The sequence below is a fragment of the Saccopteryx bilineata genome, chromosome 6, assembly GCF_036850765.1.
Source record: "Saccopteryx bilineata isolate mSacBil1 chromosome 6, mSacBil1_pri_phased_curated, whole genome shotgun sequence".
In the NCBI taxonomy this organism is placed as follows: Eukaryota; Metazoa; Chordata; class Mammalia; order Chiroptera; family Emballonuridae; genus Saccopteryx; species Saccopteryx bilineata.
Window position 1 is genome coordinate 194,539,452 of NC_089495.1, and position 18,030 is coordinate 194,557,481.

At 53.1% G+C, this 18,030-nt stretch overlaps 1 protein-coding gene and 1 long non-coding RNA gene across 4 annotated transcripts in view; one reads left to right on the forward strand and one right to left on the reverse strand.

The window, feature by feature from the left end:
* The window catches only part of SLC12A5 (solute carrier family 12 member 5), a 39,850-nt gene extending 25,078 nt beyond the window's left edge, over nucleotides 1–14,772 (reverse strand). The window contains exons 1-3 of one of the 3 annotated variants that reach the window (XM_066236776.1): nucleotides 14,616–14,772; nucleotides 718–812; nucleotides 237–368 (exon numbers count right to left, since the gene is read on the reverse strand). In XM_066236776.1, coding sequence (XP_066092873.1) covers nucleotides 237–368; nucleotides 718–812; nucleotides 14,616–14,736 — 348 coding nt within the window. In that variant the 5' untranslated portion in view covers nucleotides 14,737–14,772. Of the gene's footprint in view, nucleotides 1–236; nucleotides 369–717; nucleotides 813–3,377; nucleotides 3,398–6,728; nucleotides 7,187–14,615 lie in introns of those variants that run through there. The other 2 variants (XM_066236777.1, XM_066236778.1) reach the window with 2 other exon arrangements.
* On the forward strand, nucleotides 7,935–8,320 carry LOC136308902 (uncharacterized). Its single transcript, XR_010726189.1, has 2 exons — nucleotides 7,935–8,108; nucleotides 8,250–8,320. It is a non-coding gene; the product is annotated as an uncharacterized lncRNA (long non-coding RNA).
* Nucleotides 14,773–18,030: the final 3,258 nt, after the last annotated feature.

The window sequence follows — 18,030 nt, forward strand, 5'->3', positions numbered from 1 at the left end:
TTCTTACCACCCCCCCCACCGTCCCTCCTCCCATCTCCCAGCCTTCGTGCCTACACCACGCCTCCTTCACACCAACCCCTCCCTCCTCCATTCCTTGTCTATCCCGCCTTCCCCCATCCCTGCCGCTCCCTCTGCCCCCATCATCCATCCCTTCATTTGAATCGATTTTCCTCCCTAATCCTTTCTCCCCTCCATCCAGCCTTCTTCCCTCATCCCTTCTTCCGCAAGGCCCTCACCTGCACTGGCTTCTTTTTTCCACCCTCATTGTTTTCGGCCTCTTCGTGCTCCCTACTTCCCTGGGGCAGGTTGGTGTAGTTGGCCAGGCCACTGAGCAGGGAGGACACCATGGGGCTGGTGTCCATCTCTTCCTGCGGAGGGAGAGGGGCAGTGTTAGAACGCTGGGGCCTAGGGGAGGGGCGGGGGTGAGTTAGATGGTGGAGGCAGAGAGAGATGGGGACATGGAAGGCAGACCACTGAGGTTGAGATGAGATGCGGAAGAAGGGGGAATAGGCAAGGTGATCAGAGAAAGAGGATGGCAGGATGGGGAAAGGGGGTAACAGGGGAAGGGAAGGACAAGGAGGTGGGGGAGGCTCCAGAAAGAAGGTGAACCACAAAGAGATGGAAGGGAGGGAGGACACTGTTCCCCAGGGAGAGAGGGAGCACCTGATGGGTGGGGAGACGAGCTCTGGTGCTGGCCCAACAGCCCCGGCAACCCACCTCAAACAGGGCCATGTTCTTGCCATCGTACTCCTTCCCCTTCTCCGTGTCGGTGCTGTTGATGAAGGGACTGCTCTCCTTGGGGTTGCCATCACCTGAGAAGGCAGAGGAGTCAGGGTTCTGGCATCAGCTGCTTCTCACGCATCTGCCTGGGCCAATGTAGCTGTGCGGCCACTTGAACTCTCTGACCCTCAGTTTGCACATTAGATATGTGGAGCTAATATTACCTCCCTTGCAGAAGTTTAATTGACAGCATGTCTAAAGAGCCTTAGTGCACTCCTTGGCACATACTGGGTATTCGATAAACATGTGAGTGTTTCCTTGCTCTTCTGGGGTCCTACCTCATTCATCAGGGCACCATGGACTCTCTAGACTCTACTCCTAGACCGTAACTGGGCCCACCCTGGTCCTTTGGGAGGGAAGCATGCTCTTTCCTGGCAAGGAGGCAGAGAACACTACAGCCTGAGGCCCCAAGGATACTCCACCTCCTAGAAAAGTGACCCCGTCTGGCACCTCCTATGCCCCTCATTCATCTTCAATCAGCATGTATCTGCTAGGTGTCTGCCATGTGCCAATATGAGCACAGGGGTGGCGGGAGAGTAAACGGCAGAATAAGACACCATTCCTGCTAACGGAGAATCCAAGCGCAGGGGAGATGAACCAGTAACCAGGACTCTCCAACCCCAAGTGGTAAGTTCTGTGTTAGAAAATGAATAAGGGACTGTTGGAATGCAGGAGAGGCATTCGGCCCAGCTTGGGAGGTCAGGGAAGGCTTCCCAGAGGAAGTGATGTGTCAGCTGAGAACTGAAGGATGAGTAAGAGCTAGACTGAGAGGGAGGCAGGAGGATGCTCCAGGTAGAGAGAACAGCACGTTCGATGGCCCAGAGGTGAGAGTGAACACAGCAGGCCAGGGGAGCGGAAAGAAGTTTGATCTAGCTGGAGTCTGGAGTCTGGGGGATGGGTGGGCCTGAAAAATGGGGAGTAGCATATAAGAAGATGAGCCTGGTGTGGGCTAGGTCCTTACACAATTAACAGGCCATGTTAAAGAATTTTGGACTGCATCCAGAAGACAATGGGAAGTCACTGAAGAGCTGCAGGCAAAGAAGTACCACGAACAGACATGTTTTAGAGCAATCACTCTGGCCTTTAGATGAAGAATACAGACACCAGTTAGGGACTTTCAGTAACCAAAGCAAAGACTGATGGCCCTAGAACCGGGCAATGCAGAACAATGGACAGACTCAAGAATTATTGGCACATATATCTATGCCAGCCATTTGAGGATAGAGAAAGGAGAAATCTAGACTAATGCCTGGGGTTTCTAGCATGAATAAAAGGGTGGGTCATGGCACTATTTAATAAATGGGAAAGAAGGAGACGGGGGTGGGGTGAAGATGATGTTGAATCTAACTGAGAGTGAGGCACTGTAGGACACTTAACTGCATAAGTCTAGAAGCCACTTGGATATATGAAGCAGTCTGAGACCCAGGAAAGAGACTCGGCTGGAGAAAGAGATGAGGGTAATCCATAAAAAACGTGTGTAGGAAATGTGTGAAACCGTGTGCCTGGATGAAATCACAAAAGGAAAAAAGTCTCAGACATCAAAGAGAAGGTCCTTTCAAAGAGACATAAGGGACCCCCACAGGCACAGTCCCTTAGTTCCAGCCATCCCCCTTCCTCAGTGCCAGCGCTGATTCCCAACAATAGATATCTCTTTGGACCCTGCAGACACTGCCCAGTGACCAAAGTCCAAGCGAAGCAGAGGCCCTGTGTATTCTGAATTACCTGTCCCTCTCTCTGTCCAAATCTTCCCCATCCTCCCCACCTCCTGGAAACTTTCCTTAGTCTCCCAGCCAGAGAATGACCCGTTGTTACAAATCCATTCTCATCCTGACTCAAACTTGTAAAAGGGGCCCTGGCCGGTTGGCTCAGTGGTAGAGCGTCAGCCTGGTGTGCAGAAGTCCCGGGTTCGATTCCCGGTCAGGGCACACAGGAGAAGCGCCCATCTGCTTCTCCACCCCTCCCCCTCTCCTTCCTCTCTGTCTCTCTTCCCCTCCCGCAGCCGAGGCTCCATTGGAGCAAAGATGGCCCGGGCGCTGGGGATGGCTCCTTGGCCTCTGCCCCAGGCGCTAGAGTGGCTCTGGTCGCAACAGAGCGACGCCCCGGAGGGGCAGAGCATCGCCCCCTGGTGGGCAGAGCGTAGCCCCCTGGTGGGCGTGCCGGGTGGATCCCGGTCGGGCGCATGCGGGAGTCTGTCTGACTGTCTCTCCCTGTTTCCAGCTTCAGAAAAATACAAAACAACAACAACAACAACAAAAAAAAAACACACTTGTAAAAGGGGGAAGAGGTGATGCCTCACCTGCTTGAAGGAAACCCATTCCTGCCACTAATTCCATCTCACCAAACAGGGGGCTCCCACTTGCTGTTTCTTTTCCTCTCCATGTGTGTTCCTGGGAATAGCAGACCCATCCCCCCATGGAAGCCCCGCACGTAAGAGGTGCTGGCGGGGCGGGGTAGTCTTTAAAAGTAAATTTCCCCCAAGCTCCCTTCGTGACCCTGGGTTCTCAGAAGAGCTGTCTGGGGGCAGAGAACAGGAGAAATAAAAGTGAGGTGGGTTCCTCCTCCTTTTAAAATACTGCCCAGATGCTTCGTATTCTCACCTCACTATGGTAGGAACTAGTGGGGAAGCGGAGGAGATGAGAACCAATTTCTTAGTGGTTAAGAAAAAAGGCTGGAGTCCAAATTCAGGTTTCAGTTCCAGCTTCAGTGGCTGTGTTGACACTTTTGGCAAGTCACTTAAACTCTCAGCCTCAGCTGCCTCTTTGGCCAAGAGATCATGATCATGCTTTAAATGAGAGGAGTGTTGGGACTAGGTGAAATAACGTCCATCCTGTTTGTCTGGCAAATAGGGGAGCTATTGCTGCTGCTAATACAACCACGATGATTATTCACACGCGTGGTGCCCCCACCCAGCCTGGGCTCCCCGTTCCCCGCCCTTCCCCACCTGCAAGATTCTGGGGCCCTGTTTGCTGCAGGACTGGGTCCCTCTCCCCGCAGCGTCTGCTTCTAGGGCCAGGACAACCTGCCACGAGGGCCCCTCCACTCTGCTTTTCGTGCCCCCTCCCAAGCCCCTCTTTCTTCGTGCGGGGCCCCCGGCGCGTGCGGAGCTAGAAGAGGGGCGCCGGGACTTGAGACTCCGCAAATAGGTAGCCGGGTACCGGTTTCCTAGGCGACGGCGCCGAGACCCGGCCAGAGCGCAGCGCAGAGCCGGCCACGCGCCGCAGCCGCTTATGTAACGCGGCGCGCAGCGCGGAGCCAGACTCCAGGCAGGATCGCAGCCAGGAGATGAGGGCAGAGGAGGGGGCGGCCGGTAGGCTTGTTCTGGATCCTGCCTTTCCATCCGCCGACTGGACGGGGACGCCAGGCTTCCGGCCCCGTCTGCCAGGGCTGATTTTGTCCCCTCCCTGGAACGCCAGGAGCACTGGGGGGGGGGGGGGGGTGAGCTTCAGGAGTTCTCAAAGGGGCAGGACTGGGAAGGCGGAACTCGCCCCGATTCCTCAGAGCCAGGAGTCGGGACCGCGGGGGAGCGCCGAGTGGCGCGCGCAAGAGAGGCAGGGCCAGACTGAGGCTGAGCCCTCTCCGCCCCCGCCCCCACGCCCGCCCCCTGGGAGCCTTCAGCCCGAATCGGCTTTCAATTAAGCTGCCGTGGCCAGAGCTCCTAGAGAGGAAACAGGCGAGCAGCGTGAGCTTAGGTGTCTCCTCCTGGGGAGCCTGGGGCCAGGCCTAGTGGAATCCCCAAACCAGATTGAGGTAGTGGGCGAGGGCATCAGACCCCAAAGAGAAAGGAGACCTGGAGGCCAGAAATAATACCCTTGGGCTCTTCTTTAGTCTAGAGGAGCCCTTTAACTCGGCCATTCCCATCTCCCCGAGGTCAGCGCCCAGGTTCCCCCACCCACATGCCCAAGAACTTAGGATAATAAGAGATGCCAGGGACTCTTGTCTGATGGTCCCTTCCCCTCAGTCCCAGCAGGTCCTTAAAGCCCCAACCACCCCTGCAATTACCACTGGGAGGCCCCCTCTCTCTCTCTGGGACCCAAAAATGCCCGAACCAAGGTTGGATCGCTCTAGTTCCAAGTCCTGGACACTATAGAGAGACAGAAGGTCTCCAGATGGGCCCACTATATTCAGAGCCTAGAAACTAATGGGGAGGATGTAGAACTGAAAGGAACTCCTAGTTTGACTCCTGCTCTGCACACGTAGTACCTTGTTTTTAGGCCTCCCGTGATCTCATGGAAATCCCAAGGCCTAGTGAGGCACCAACCTTAGGGATCAGACCATACCCCTTGTCTGGGGGAGCAGAGATATGATCTCTCAGGTTAAACCCCTGTCCTCAGAGTGGAGACATCTGAAGGGGGTCGCAGACAGAAATGACCCCCCTCCATTCCCTGAACTGCGTTGAGATGCCTGGTGCTGCCGCAGAGTTCTCTTAACCAAAGCCCTCCCCCCCCCCCCATAGCCTAGGCCTGCTGGGCAGGGGGCGGCTGCTGGATGGTACAACCCCAGTATCACTGGCGAGATAAATAAGCTGGCTAGCCAGTAGTTAAGGCCCCTGTGTACCACTCAGGCCCAGGGAGGAAGAGTGGGGCTCAGACAAAAGATCCGGGACCCTGGTGTGCACAGCCTTCCCAGGCGGCCACTTGGCTCTGACTCCGATTCAGGATCCGGAGGACTTCGAGTCAAGACAACTAGTCCCTGGAAGACCTTGGGATATTTTGGTCATCCCCTGGGGAGGTCTGCAAGACCTCGGCCCAGAGGGTCAAGCAATGCCCAGGGGAGCGTTTGAAGGCGCTGAGCGCAGACAGCTGGAGCGGGAGGCGCGTTAGTGCGCAAGGGACGCAGCGCCACTGGAGGGTGGGGGGTGGGGGCGGCTGACAGCCGTGATGGATGACTGAGACCGCTGGGGGGCGGCGGGGGCCTGGGAGCCCGAGGGGTGGCTGGCCCCGAAGACCTCAGAGCAGGGAAACCGCGGAGGAGGGAGGGGTAGAGCCCTAGCAGCGAAACGACTTGTTCCAAGCCCATGGGCTCCTAGCGAGTCCGCACCCACCGCAGCGCGTCCGCAGTGTCCGCGCCGCGGCGCCGGGGATTCAGCAACTAGAACCCTATTCCTGAGGCCTTACTAAGAAAGCTAGAAGAACTGACTAGAAAGACTCCCCCCTGCCCCGCCCTGGAAACCTCACTGCCATCCCAAGGTACCGAGAGGAAGGGGAAAGAGGGAAGAAAAGAGGATGATCTTGCTTCCCGTCCTGAATAGGAACCCACGGGGATGAACGAGACAGAGAGAGAGAGAGAGAGAGAGAGAGAGAGAGAGAGAGGCAGATTCCGCAAAGTAAAGATGAAAATCTCTGGAGGAGGTACCCTTCATTCTGAGGTTGGACCTCGGGCAGTTTTGGGGGAGGGGGCCCGGATTGCACCAAGTGTCCTCTTAAGGAGACACCGCAGCCCGGACGGGGCCGTCATATGGCTTCAAGCCCTCATAGGTACCTTCCCTCACCTTTCAGCTGGAAGTCTCAGAGCGAGGGACTGCAGCAGACTGCGCCCCCACCTCCCTCCCCCCTACACTCCACCAGTCGACACTCTGCACCAGGACGCCGGGGTCCCTTACAGGGGAAAGGAGCCCTCCTTCCTCCCGTCGAGCTCCACGTCAGCTCATTCTAGCTCTCCTATACCTTTCCCAACGCCTCCCCCGCTCGGTTAGCCCACGTCTGTCCCCCGGGCGGTGGGCAATGGCAACCCCTCGGTCCGAGCCCTGCCCCGGGCGCGGCGCATTCCAGCACCTCGGACAGCGCCTGGTGCATTCCAATGGAGCGAGGCTCCGGGCTGCCGTGGGCGCCCACCGCCCCAGCCATTCCCAGCCTCTTCTCTCAAGGAGGCGGCCCCGCTCTGCCTCTAACCCCACGGCTGCCTCCTCTCCTCGCCGCCCCCTCCCTCGCAGCCCCCGGACCGCTGCTTACCGGGGTTGGCTCCCCCATCGCCGTCCTCGCAGTCAGTCAGGTTGTTGAGCATGGTGGCGGCGCTGCGCTGGCCCCGGGATGGCTGCGCCGCCTGGCCCGCGCCCCTCTGCCCGCCTTCTCCGCTCTCTCGCTCGCTCTAGCTCTCTCTCGCCCTCCGCTCCACAGAGGAAGAAGCTGCAGTGCCCGCCCGCCCGGCGCACACACACTCGCACACGGACACACGCTCACACCCGCGCGCGCCCCCTCGCAGCGGCGGCGCTGCTCACCTCATCCCGTATGCAGGAGGCGTGAGGCACTGGCGGGGTTTTTTCGGGGGGGGGGGGGGAGCGGGAGGGAGGAAGAAGAGGGGACGAGGGGCGGGCACAGCCCGCCTGGAGGCCCCTCGCACTAAAACTGAGGGCTTGCACGGATGGAATAGAGAGGGTTCTGCAGGGGACAGGGGCCTCGCCTCCCTTGAGCAGACACAGCTCCACCCGCCCCCCACTCCGGCGCAGGCGGGGCCGGCACGTGGGCAGGTGCCATCCCGCGCCCTAAAAATAACGGCAGGGAACTAGGTCGCTGCCGTGGGGAGGCGGCCCCCGCAGCGGCTGCCTGGCTGGGGGTCTGGGGTGACCCCTAGGGGGAAGATGAGGCGGCAAGGGTGGGGCACCATGGATTACGGGTCCTGGGAGAGCCCGTAAAGCAGCCCTGAAGAGAAGTCCAGAACTAGACCCTCCCTCATATCGCCGTTCGAGAGGATGGCACTGGGGGTGTGGAGAGGCCAGAGCCCTTGGCTGACGCTGCCCCCACGGAGGGCTTCAGGGCCACTGGGCTGAACGATCTGGCTCAGCCACTCTTCAAATGGGAGGAGTGGAGCCTGAGGAGTTGCAATGAGCCCTTTCATTGTACTTTGACTGACAAGAGTCCTAGCAGCTCACCCCCGAGACAAATCCTTGGAGTCCACAGACAGGGACCTTCTGACATGAAGTGACCCTTGGAAGAAGACATAGTAAAGAGGAGAGAAAGCGGCAGTGAGGTTCCAGGGAGCAATGACTTCCCACCAGGGATGGTGCAGGCTCTAGGGAAGGCAACCCAGTCAGAGGCAAGCCAGGGACAGAGTGGGGGAGGGGGTAATGAGGCCGCCTGTCGATTTGGGACCAGATTTTCTCCTGGGGCAGGAGTGTCTAATCCCTTAATCCTGGATTGCTTTCTGAGGATTCCAGAACTGACATGCTGCCTGTGTTCCTCTCCCTACCCTGACGCAGGTCCCCCTGAAGCTTGACTGTCCTGGGACCCCCTCAGCATCCCTAGATCCAGGCTGGAACGGTGGTGGAGACATCGCAGAAAGCAGCGTCAGAGGTTTGGACCCTTTTAGTCTCTGGAAGAGCTAAACATCAAAGGGTGAGAACAGATTAAGGGGAAGTAATTTTCAGACTCACCCTGGTTAGCCCCTGACACTAGCCCTCTAAGTTCCAGAAGAGATCCAGGGCTGGAAGGGATGGCATCCATCATCTTACCTAATGCCCAGCTTTCATTTTACAGATGAGAATGTTAAGGCCCAAAGAGGAGAAATAAATGATTGCATGTGGACACAATGCCAGTGAATGGCAGAACTTGGTTTAGGATACAGGTTGCTTTATTCCGGTTTAAGACCCTTCATCCTCAACACAACCTCTTTCTAAATTGATCCTGCCTCCAACAAAAAAGACCTCTGATTCTTGGCTACTCAAAAAGAAACAGGGACTGGGTCTGAAATGAGCTTTCTCCCTTTTCTCGAGCGCAGGCTTCAGAGTTACCAGACTGGAGTGGTCTCTTGGCTTGCAACTGGACCGGGGGCGGGGGGCTTCCATATGACTGGTGACCCAGTTCTCGTTCAGAACCATGGACAGGGCCCATGGCTCCAATTCCCCTGCCCACGTTTGTCAGGGGCTTCAGATGGAGTCAACCGCAGAGTCTTCCGCAACTGACTGACAGGGGTCTCTGCGGGATCCACCAATAAGGTTTCGCCACCACTGGGCTCTGTGGATGCTGGCAGGACTTTAGGGTGAAGAGCTAGTTATTCAGACAAGTGTGAAAATTGATATTGGCTTTCCCAGAGGGGAAAATAATACCCAAAAAAGCGAAGTAAGTTTGGATTGGTGACAGAGGTTAAAAAGAGAGCAGGTGGGTAGGCCAGTGTTCAAGAACTTCTAAGCACTCCACTACACGCACCACCAGCAACAGCGGCATTATGACTTTCCTCTACTCTACAGAGACAGGTAACACAGTAAAACAGGTAGCATGCTTGCCTGGGATATGCTGTGAAATAAATTAAATGTTGAGGGTTTTTTTCCAGCAATCCAAGGTTTGGAGTGTTCTCCTGGTGGTATTTTCCTTCACTTGTGGCCCAAAGCCCTAGTCACTGAGGGACTGAGCCCACCCACGGGGGAAACCTAAATCCCAAGGGAGCCCAGGTGAAAGCAGGATGACTCCTCCTCCCCTGGGTATCCCATCTGTCCACCCTCACCAGCGCTCCTAGCTCATGAGGCATCTGGGATTCAGGAAATGATGCTGCCATCCTGCCCTCTGCCCCCAAACTCTGCATATCCCCAGGCAAGACAGGTCCTCTCTCCATCTTTAAAATGAAAGGAGAAGCTGGATAATCCATGGGACATCTTCCCTCCCTGGAAACTCTCGGTGCTCTCCGCACTTATCTCAGACTAATGCCATGGAGCCCTTCTCAAAGAGCACAGACCAAGTGAGGTCACTGCCCCCAGGGCAGACCCCAGCCATTCAATCTCACACCCCCCACCTGCCAAAAAGACTGGTCCTTATTCTGGCCTCAGGCCAATACTCTGCAGTGAGGCTTTGCAAAAATACATTGCAGCCACCTCGTGCACTGCCAGCTTGGCCTTGGTCAGTAAGGTCACCAGCAAGATGTCCCTCAGCTCTGAGCTCCTGGAACATGGCTGCCGGCTCAGCACCCCCATCCCCACCCAGAGCCCTAGGAAGATCGAGGGAGAGCAGAACCCTCTCATGAAAGCAACATAAGATACAGAGCTGAGCAGGGTCCTATTTCTGAACTTGGAGTCTAAATCTGTTCCCTTCTCCCAGCAGCTTCTCAGAGAGAAGCAAAGTTCAAGGAAGCTGCCTCCTAACTCTCAGGACTAGGGAACTGCAAGAAAGTTGTGTAAATTATTTTTTATTAGTCCCCATTTATGGGGAAGTTAATCAAGAAATGAAAAGGTGCTCATTTTCTTCATGGGGTGAACTTGTGGCAGAGTGGGAACTAGAATCCAGCTCCTCGATCTCCAGCCGAGGGTTTCCGTCCACTGAAGCAGCATGAAAAGCTGTTTGGAGGAAGCTGGAGTCACCTGACTGGGTCCTCCTTCCACGGCAGGCAGGCACAGTGTTCCTCCCAGTGACTCAATCCCTATACATCCTTCTCTCCGCACCATTATCCCACGGCCAAACCACCCGCCCCCAGCTCTGACCTCACGGAGCCACGGCCCTGACCTCCCTCCTGTGCTCTCTCTCCCCACCTGCACGCCGTCCTCCAGAACCAAACCCTCACAGTGAATTGTTGAGTCCAGCGCACAGCACACTCCACACACAGGGCTCGCCACAGAGCACGTCAACCACCATCGTCTCCGTGGCAACCGGGGGCTTAATTAACAGGCTGCAGCCCTGTCACCATGACAATGGCACCCCAACAGCCCCCTGTTCCCCTACAGATTCAGCCCATGTTTCCTCTTTCTCAATCTGGGCCCCCTTCTCACTGCACCCACCCCCACCCCCACCCCACCTGGAGAGCTGAGGCCCCCAGATCGCTCTGGTTCATTGAGAAGAGAGGAGGGGAGCTGAGGGGGATGAGAAAGAGAGAGAGAGAGAGAGAGAGGCCCATCACCATGGCAACTGCAGCCCCGTTCATAACCAGTTTGTTGCCATGGAGATTCCCAGGGCTCACCTTAGGCTGAGGTACTGGGCAGTGAGGTTCTGGATCCTGGCTTGAGGAGGGGGTGACTGAAGAAGTCCTTGGACAGGTTGGAGATCTCTAGATCAGATATTTACACCAATAGCCCAGTGTCATTCTTCCCAGTTTATAGATAGACAGACTGAAACATGAGGCTTGGGAATGAGGGAGGCAGAGAACTTCACCCATCTAGATCATCAAAGACTCTTAGCCTGTTTATGGTTAGAAAGACCATCCTGTAGTTTCCTGGTTGACTCCTTTATACTATACATGAGGGAACTGAGGCCCAGAGAGGGGAAGCAATGTGCCCAAGGCCATACACAGAGCCTGAACTAGAGCATGAAGGACCCGTGTTGGGTCCCTCTCACTCCATGAGGACACATCCCAAATCCTGTTGGTCTTAACCCAGGCCCAGGCCTCTTTTTCATACCCTGCCTTCCTCCATGAGAAACTGAGGCACAGCAGAGAGTGGTAGAAAGGAACGGGTGAGTGGCTCAGAGTTGTAACAACTGGTCAGGTCCACTTCTCTCCAGCCAAGACACCATCAGTCTTCCCATGATACAAATGAAACGACTGAGGCATAGTGGCTGCACTGCAGGGTTAGTAGCAGATTGGAGGCTCAGCCTCTGATGTGCTCCTTTCAATTCTGTAAGTCATGTTCCCACCTCTAGATGATCCCTGGCAGCTGGAAGCACCTCCAAGGACAACCTCCACTCCCCCAGTCCAGAATGAAAGGCAATGCTCATATACAAGTGATCTGCAAAACCTTCCACAAGCCTTCCGCCACCTTGCACATGCTGCCATCCCTCCCTGGGGGCCTGGGTGAGGACAGAAGGTGGGGAAGTACCTTCCTGGGGCCAGCAGAATGATACAAGAACAGCTGGGAGAAAGATATCGTCAGATGTTTGGTTCCCCTAGGGCCCTGGTCAGCAAACTGCATCTCAGGAGCCACATGCGGCTCTTTGGCCCCTTGAGTGTGGCTCTTCCACAAAATACCATGTGCAGGCGCTACCTCGATAAGGAATGTACTTACCTATATAGTTTAAGTTTAAAAAATTTGGCTCTCGAAAGAAATTTCAATCATTGTACTGTTGATATTTGGCTCTGTTGACTAATGAGTTTGCCGACCACCGCACTAGGGAGCCCTTGTCCAGTTCCCTATGCAGTGACCTATCAAGGAGGAGAAACTGGAGGCTGTCTTGGGGCCTTAAAAGGTTAAAAGTCACCCAAATCATTCTCCAGATGGAACTTCCAATAAACTCAGCACACAGGTACCTGCCACACAGATAGACACAGAAATACACGCATCAACATGCCCATCGATACACTAGCATACAGTGACACACATAAACACTGAGTCACCAACCCACAGGTCATCAGAACTAGTGTGGGATGCTCCTCCCTCAAGAAACACAAAGACACACACATGTGCTGCCTCTGCCACAGGCACACAGCTTTCCAGATTCACATTCGGTTTGCTCAGACACCTGCACACCCAAAACTGAAAGTGAAGATGAGAGAGAGGACCGTCTTATTCTCAAGCTAGGGGATGAGGAATGGGAGGGGAGAAGGCAGGAGTAGGAGACGCAGGAGCCTACAGCCACTCCCCCTCTCATCTGATGAGCATTGAGCCCCTGCTAAGTGCCAGGCTGTGGGTTGGAACTTGGAACACAAAGATAAAAGAATGTGGTCCCTTCTCAGCCATAAAAAAAGCGAAATCTTGCCACTTGCGACAACGTGGATGGAGCTAGAGGGTATTATGCTAAGTCATACAGAGAAAGATAAATACCATATAAGTTCAGTTATATGCAAAATCCAGGAAAAAAAATAAAACCAATGAAGAAACAGAACAAGGCAGAAACAAATTCATAAATACAGAGAACAAACTGATTGTTACCAGAAGGGAAGGCGAGGGGATTGGTGAAAAAAGTGAAGAGGATTAAGAGGTTCAAACTTCCAGTTACAAAATAAATAAGTCACAGGGATATTATGCACAGCATAAGGAATATAGTCAATAACATCATAATAACTTTGCATGGTGGCAGATGGTCATTAGACTTATCATGGTGATCACTTTGTAAGGTATAGTATATTGTACACCTGAAACTAACATAATACTGTATGTCAACTATACTTTAACTAAAAGAAATAAGTAAATTAAACTAAATAAAAATAATAAAGAATACATTTTTAGGAAACGATATGGTCCCTGCCCTTGAGATGCAAGAGATACACATGTGTCACCCATTGACACATGTCCCCTAATGATGCAGTGGGTGGGCAGGAGAGAAATGACTGCCTCTTCCTGGGAGCAAGGAGAAGCAAACAAGGTTTTCAGATGGTTAGTTGAGTTATAACTTACGGAGGGAGTAGGAGTTTCCCTGGCTATGGCAAATGAACACGGACAGGTATACAAAGAGCTCAGGAAGAAAATGTTTGAGGAACAGTTTGACTTTTATCTTAAAGCAATGTGGAGTTTGTATGGAACACGCTTAGGATAAGATTGGAGGCAGGTAGACCAGTGAGGAGGCTGTGGTGGTGGCCATGACGAGGCCCCATGGAGGTCTGGGCCAGGGGAATGCTGAAAGGAAGAGAGATGTGGCTATATTCAGGAGTTTTGGAGGTAGAGTGGTCAAGATGGGAGGACCTCCCTCATTGGAAAGAGGAAAGGAGGCATTGAGAATGGCTCCTGAAGTTCTAACTTTTAAATCTGGAAGGGATGATAAGGACTCTCATGAAAATGAGAAACAGAGCAGACAGATTATGGAAAAGATGAAGAATCTGAGTGGCCACGTCCAAGAGTGGTTGGTTCACGGGCTGGGGCCCTGTGGAGGGATTCGCCAAAGAAACCTCTGAAGGGCCCCTGGGGGTGCTTAGTTTTACTGGAATCAGGGTGAGCTCACCTGCGGCTCAGCAGCGACCCCTGGCGGCCCGGGGAGGCTCTTCCTCCTCCGGGCCACTCCATTAGCCACGTTCGTTACAGATCTAAGGGGCACAGAGCCAGGAGGAAACCCCTGACAAGGGCCCCCTGAGGAGTATGTGCATCCAGGATGTATACTCTTCACCGAAGGCTAGAAGGATCCTGCCCCTCCTCTCTCTTCTGTACCCTGTCTGTAATTTCCATTGCATTGGGCCCTAGAAGATGCCCCCAATCCCTCCTGAACTGGCTCCACCTAATCCTTCCGGTCCTGGAGCAGAGGAACCTAAATGGGTCCCTGAGGGTCAAGATGGAGTCCCCAAGGGATCCTCCCAGGATCTAGCTGCCCGGGGCCTAAACTAACTTCTCTTTCTCCCGTCTCCTTCCTGGGCTACCCGGCGCTGTCCACGATGCCTCCAGGGAGGCGGAAGATTGGAGGATCTGCCAGGCACCAATAACTGACGGACCCAGTAGCTGCCTTAGTGACCTGGACTTATTTTTCCTCCCGCCCTCAACCCCAACCCCAACCTGACCTCACCCCTATCCTCCTGGCACAACCCCTTTTCTGGTCCCAAACTGAGCTAGTCCTATCTACTTCCATTGGCTCTGTACCATCCCTCAATCACACTGCCCCCACCCCCACCCCGCAATTCCTGGTTCCACCTTCTCTCCTCTTGGTCTCCACTCTGATCAGAGATGACTCCGCCCCTTTAGTGCCCTGCAGCCCAGCCCCTCTTCCCACCCCTCTACCTTGTCTCTATCCCCTCCATCACAAGATCCGCCTCTTCGCCTCTGGCTCCAGTCTCTTACTGTGGCCCCGCCCACATCAAATCTGGCCCCTCCCTTCACAATTTCTATCCCTCTTCCCTTCTACCCCGCTCCCCGCTAGGTCTCAGCTCAGCTCTTCTCCCACATTCAGCCTTCGGCTGGAACACCCCCCCACACCCCACCCTTTCCAACAGAAGACCCGCCTACTGTGGCACCTCCCCTTCTCTCGCCCCGCCCCACTACTGCAGGCCCCGCCCCTTGCGGCCTCTACCTTTGGCGTCTTCCCTAGAGAGGTGGCGGATATCAGCGGCCGAATGCCTGTGGGACTCTCGTTCAGGGGTCCCTGCGGGCCCCGCTGGAGGCAGCGAGGTGACAGTGAACCTGCGGCTCATTGTGCAGAAAGGGGCCGGGCGACCGCAGTACAGTCGGGATCGCACAAGTGGCCACAGCCTGGCTCTAGGAGGCAGAAAGAGCAGATTCCCGATTCCCCCCACCCCCACCCCCAACCCCCGCCCCCCGCCCCCCGCCGGACGCGGTGCCGCGCAGGGTCCTAGTGTCCGTTGTGCTGACAATGTTTCAGACATCTTTGGTTGTCACGATGGGAGAGAAGATGGTACTGGCATCTAGTGGTAGAGGCAACTTGCACCATCTTGGCTTGTACCAAGGCTTCCTGACCATGAGCCACAGGTTTACTATCAGCTCCCTGCACTAACCCCTAACCCCCCCCCTCCGCCCCGTGTTGAGATCCATGGTACAGGAAGGAAGACTAACCCTGGTTGGATCTGGCATCTGTCCACGGATCCTGCTACCTCCTAGAGGAGGACACCAAACATTTTACAGTCCCCCACAAAGAACTATCTGGCTCAAATTAGTGCGGAGGTTGAGAAACTCTACTAGAATAAAGAGTTTAACTGATTCCTGGATCTTAGGACTGATCAGGTTTAAGCATGATTGAGGGCAGATGATGTTGTCTTTTACTAAAGGGTGATGACTGATGCAGAAGCATGCTTGGAAGGTGAGGCCCAAGAGTTCAGTTGGACCTGTTAAGTTGAGATGCCAACTAGTTACATAAGGATCGTGCAGGCTCAGCAGTTGAACATACAAGTCTGGAGTTTGGGGAGAAAATTTCAGAGATGTTACTTAAAGTTTGTGGGGCTAGACAAGATCACAGGGAACGAGTGTACACAGAGAAGTCCAAGGACACATGGGCACACTATCATTTAGAGTTTGAAAAGAGGAAGATCCAGCCAGTGAGGTGAGAGAAGAAACAAGACTAAGAGATGTCACAGAAACCAAGTGAAGAAAATTTCAGGAAGAAGGACATGATCAACTGTGTCAAAGAACCTGGGAGATGGAATAGGATGAACACAGAGGAGTACCCACTGTTCTTTCTGTAGCATCTGGCTACGGAGAGATCATGGGTGGGCTTTGAAGAGAGTGATTTCAGTAATGTAGTGGGGTGGGAGCCAGGCTAGAAGCAGTTAAGAGAGTGGGAATTAAGGAAGTGGAGACAGGGTCAAAATCCATACTTTCAGGAAGTTCTACTATGGATGGAGATGAGGAGTTGAGAAATGGAACAGTATCTAGAGAGAGTCAGGGGTCCAAGGAATATTAAAAAGCCATAGTAAGGAAAAAAATGCCATAGTAAGGCCTGACCAGGTGGTGGCGCAGTGGATAGAGCGTCGGACTGGGAAGCGGAGGACCCAAGTTCGAGACCCCAAGGTCGCCAGCTTGAACACGGGCTCATCTGGTTTGAGCAAACCTCACCAGCTTGGACCCAAGGTCGCTGGCTCGAGCAAGGGGGTTATTCGGTCTGCTGTAGCCCCACAGTCAAGACACATATGAGAAAGCAATCAATGAACAACTAAGGTGTTGCAATGAAAAACTAATGATTGATGTGTCTCATCTCTCTCTGTTCCTGTCTGTCTGTCCCTATCCATCCCTCTCTCTGACTTCCTCTGTCTCTGTTAAAAAAAAAAAAGCCATAGTAAAGAATGTTTTTGTTTTTGCCATAATAAGGAGTGTTTATATGCCAATGGAAGTGGGTCATTCCTGTGCAAGAAAAGGATGAGTTAGGAGAGAGGGGCTCCATCCAGAAGACGCTTGGAAGTTCTCTGAAACCCTCCTTAAACTCCCACTTGAACCCCACGTTCAGAAGATGTTCAAATATGATCAAGCTCATTACCTCCACTGACCTGCCCCATCCTTCAGTCAAGTCCCTCTGTCATCCTTTGAGATCAAGTGCATCTGATCTCAGCCTGGCATTCAGACCTTCTCTCATCTAGTCCAGACCACTATTACTATCTAAATCAATCCAATGCCTAACCTGTGGTGGTGCAGTGGATAAAGCGTTGACCTGGAACGCCCAAGGTCGCTGATTTGAAACCCTGGGCTTGCCTGGTCAAGGTACATACAGGAAGCAACTACTAGGAATTAGTGTTTTCTGCCCCCTCACACCTTTCTCTAAAAAATCAACAAGTAAATTTTTAAAAAGAAGAACTCCAAAATCTTCTCTGCTCCCCTCTCATCCACCTGCTTAAACCACACACTAGAGTTTTGTGCCATGTGCAGTTGCCCAACACTGCCTGCTTTTTCTCTTCTCCCAGCATTTGCATCAAGAGCACACACTCAAATCCCACTGTCACCACTCACTAGCTGTGAGACTTCAGGTGAGCTATGCCTCAGTTTCCTCATTTGAAAATGAGGGGGTGATGGCAATAAAAACAATACCGATAAGGTAGTAAGGTAGTAGTAGTACCTGTCTCATAGGGTAGATTGAGATTTAAGATTAGCTGTGTTAACACAAAGAAAGCACATGGAACAGTGCCTGGCATAGTCAGGGCTGCGCTAGGGGTAGCTACTATTGTCACCGAATGGAAGAGCGTCTGCCCACTCAACAAACGGCAGAGCCAAACATCAAACACGGAGTTTTGCGGTAGAAAATGAAAGCGATGTATTGACTGGGTATCATGCCAGGAGAACAGCAAACTAGTGCTCAAATTTCAAATTTCAAACTCATTGATGGCTTAAAAAACCCAAAGGTTTTTAAAGGCAAAGATTGAGGGTTAGGGGTTGGGGTCACAGATGACTCTGATTGGCTAATTCTTGTCCAAGCCTCAGCAGTTTTCCTTAGTCTGATTAATTTAGTTCCTGACATCATCTTTCTGTTATCTTCCTCACTGTGGTGAGGTGATCAAACCAGGTTGTGGAACCAAGATTCTGAAAAATACCTCATAATTGTGCATCAGTGATGTTATTTTTAAAGCAAAAGGAGAAAGTAAACATCTGTGACTTTTCGTTATTGTTTAAGCTGTTGTTTTTGTGCTTAACTAGCTACATTCATCTGTATCTCAAGCGAAGTATACTTTTAAACTTTTTCCTGAACTTTGTTTTACAGGCAGGCCTCTAGAATATAACTAATATATTTTTTAATCTTCGACTTTGACTATAAACCAAATGACAAGCAGAGCAACTGAAACATTTAATTAAAGCGTATACCTATATTTCTAGACTCTATGATCTAATACCTAAACATGTTTACTGTTTTAATTTTTTATTGATTGATTTTAGAGAGAGGAAGGGAGAGAGAGAAACATTGATTTGTTGTTCCACTTATTTATGCATTCATTGGTTGATTCTTGTGTGTGCCCTGACCAGGGATTGAACCTGCAAACTTGGCATATCGG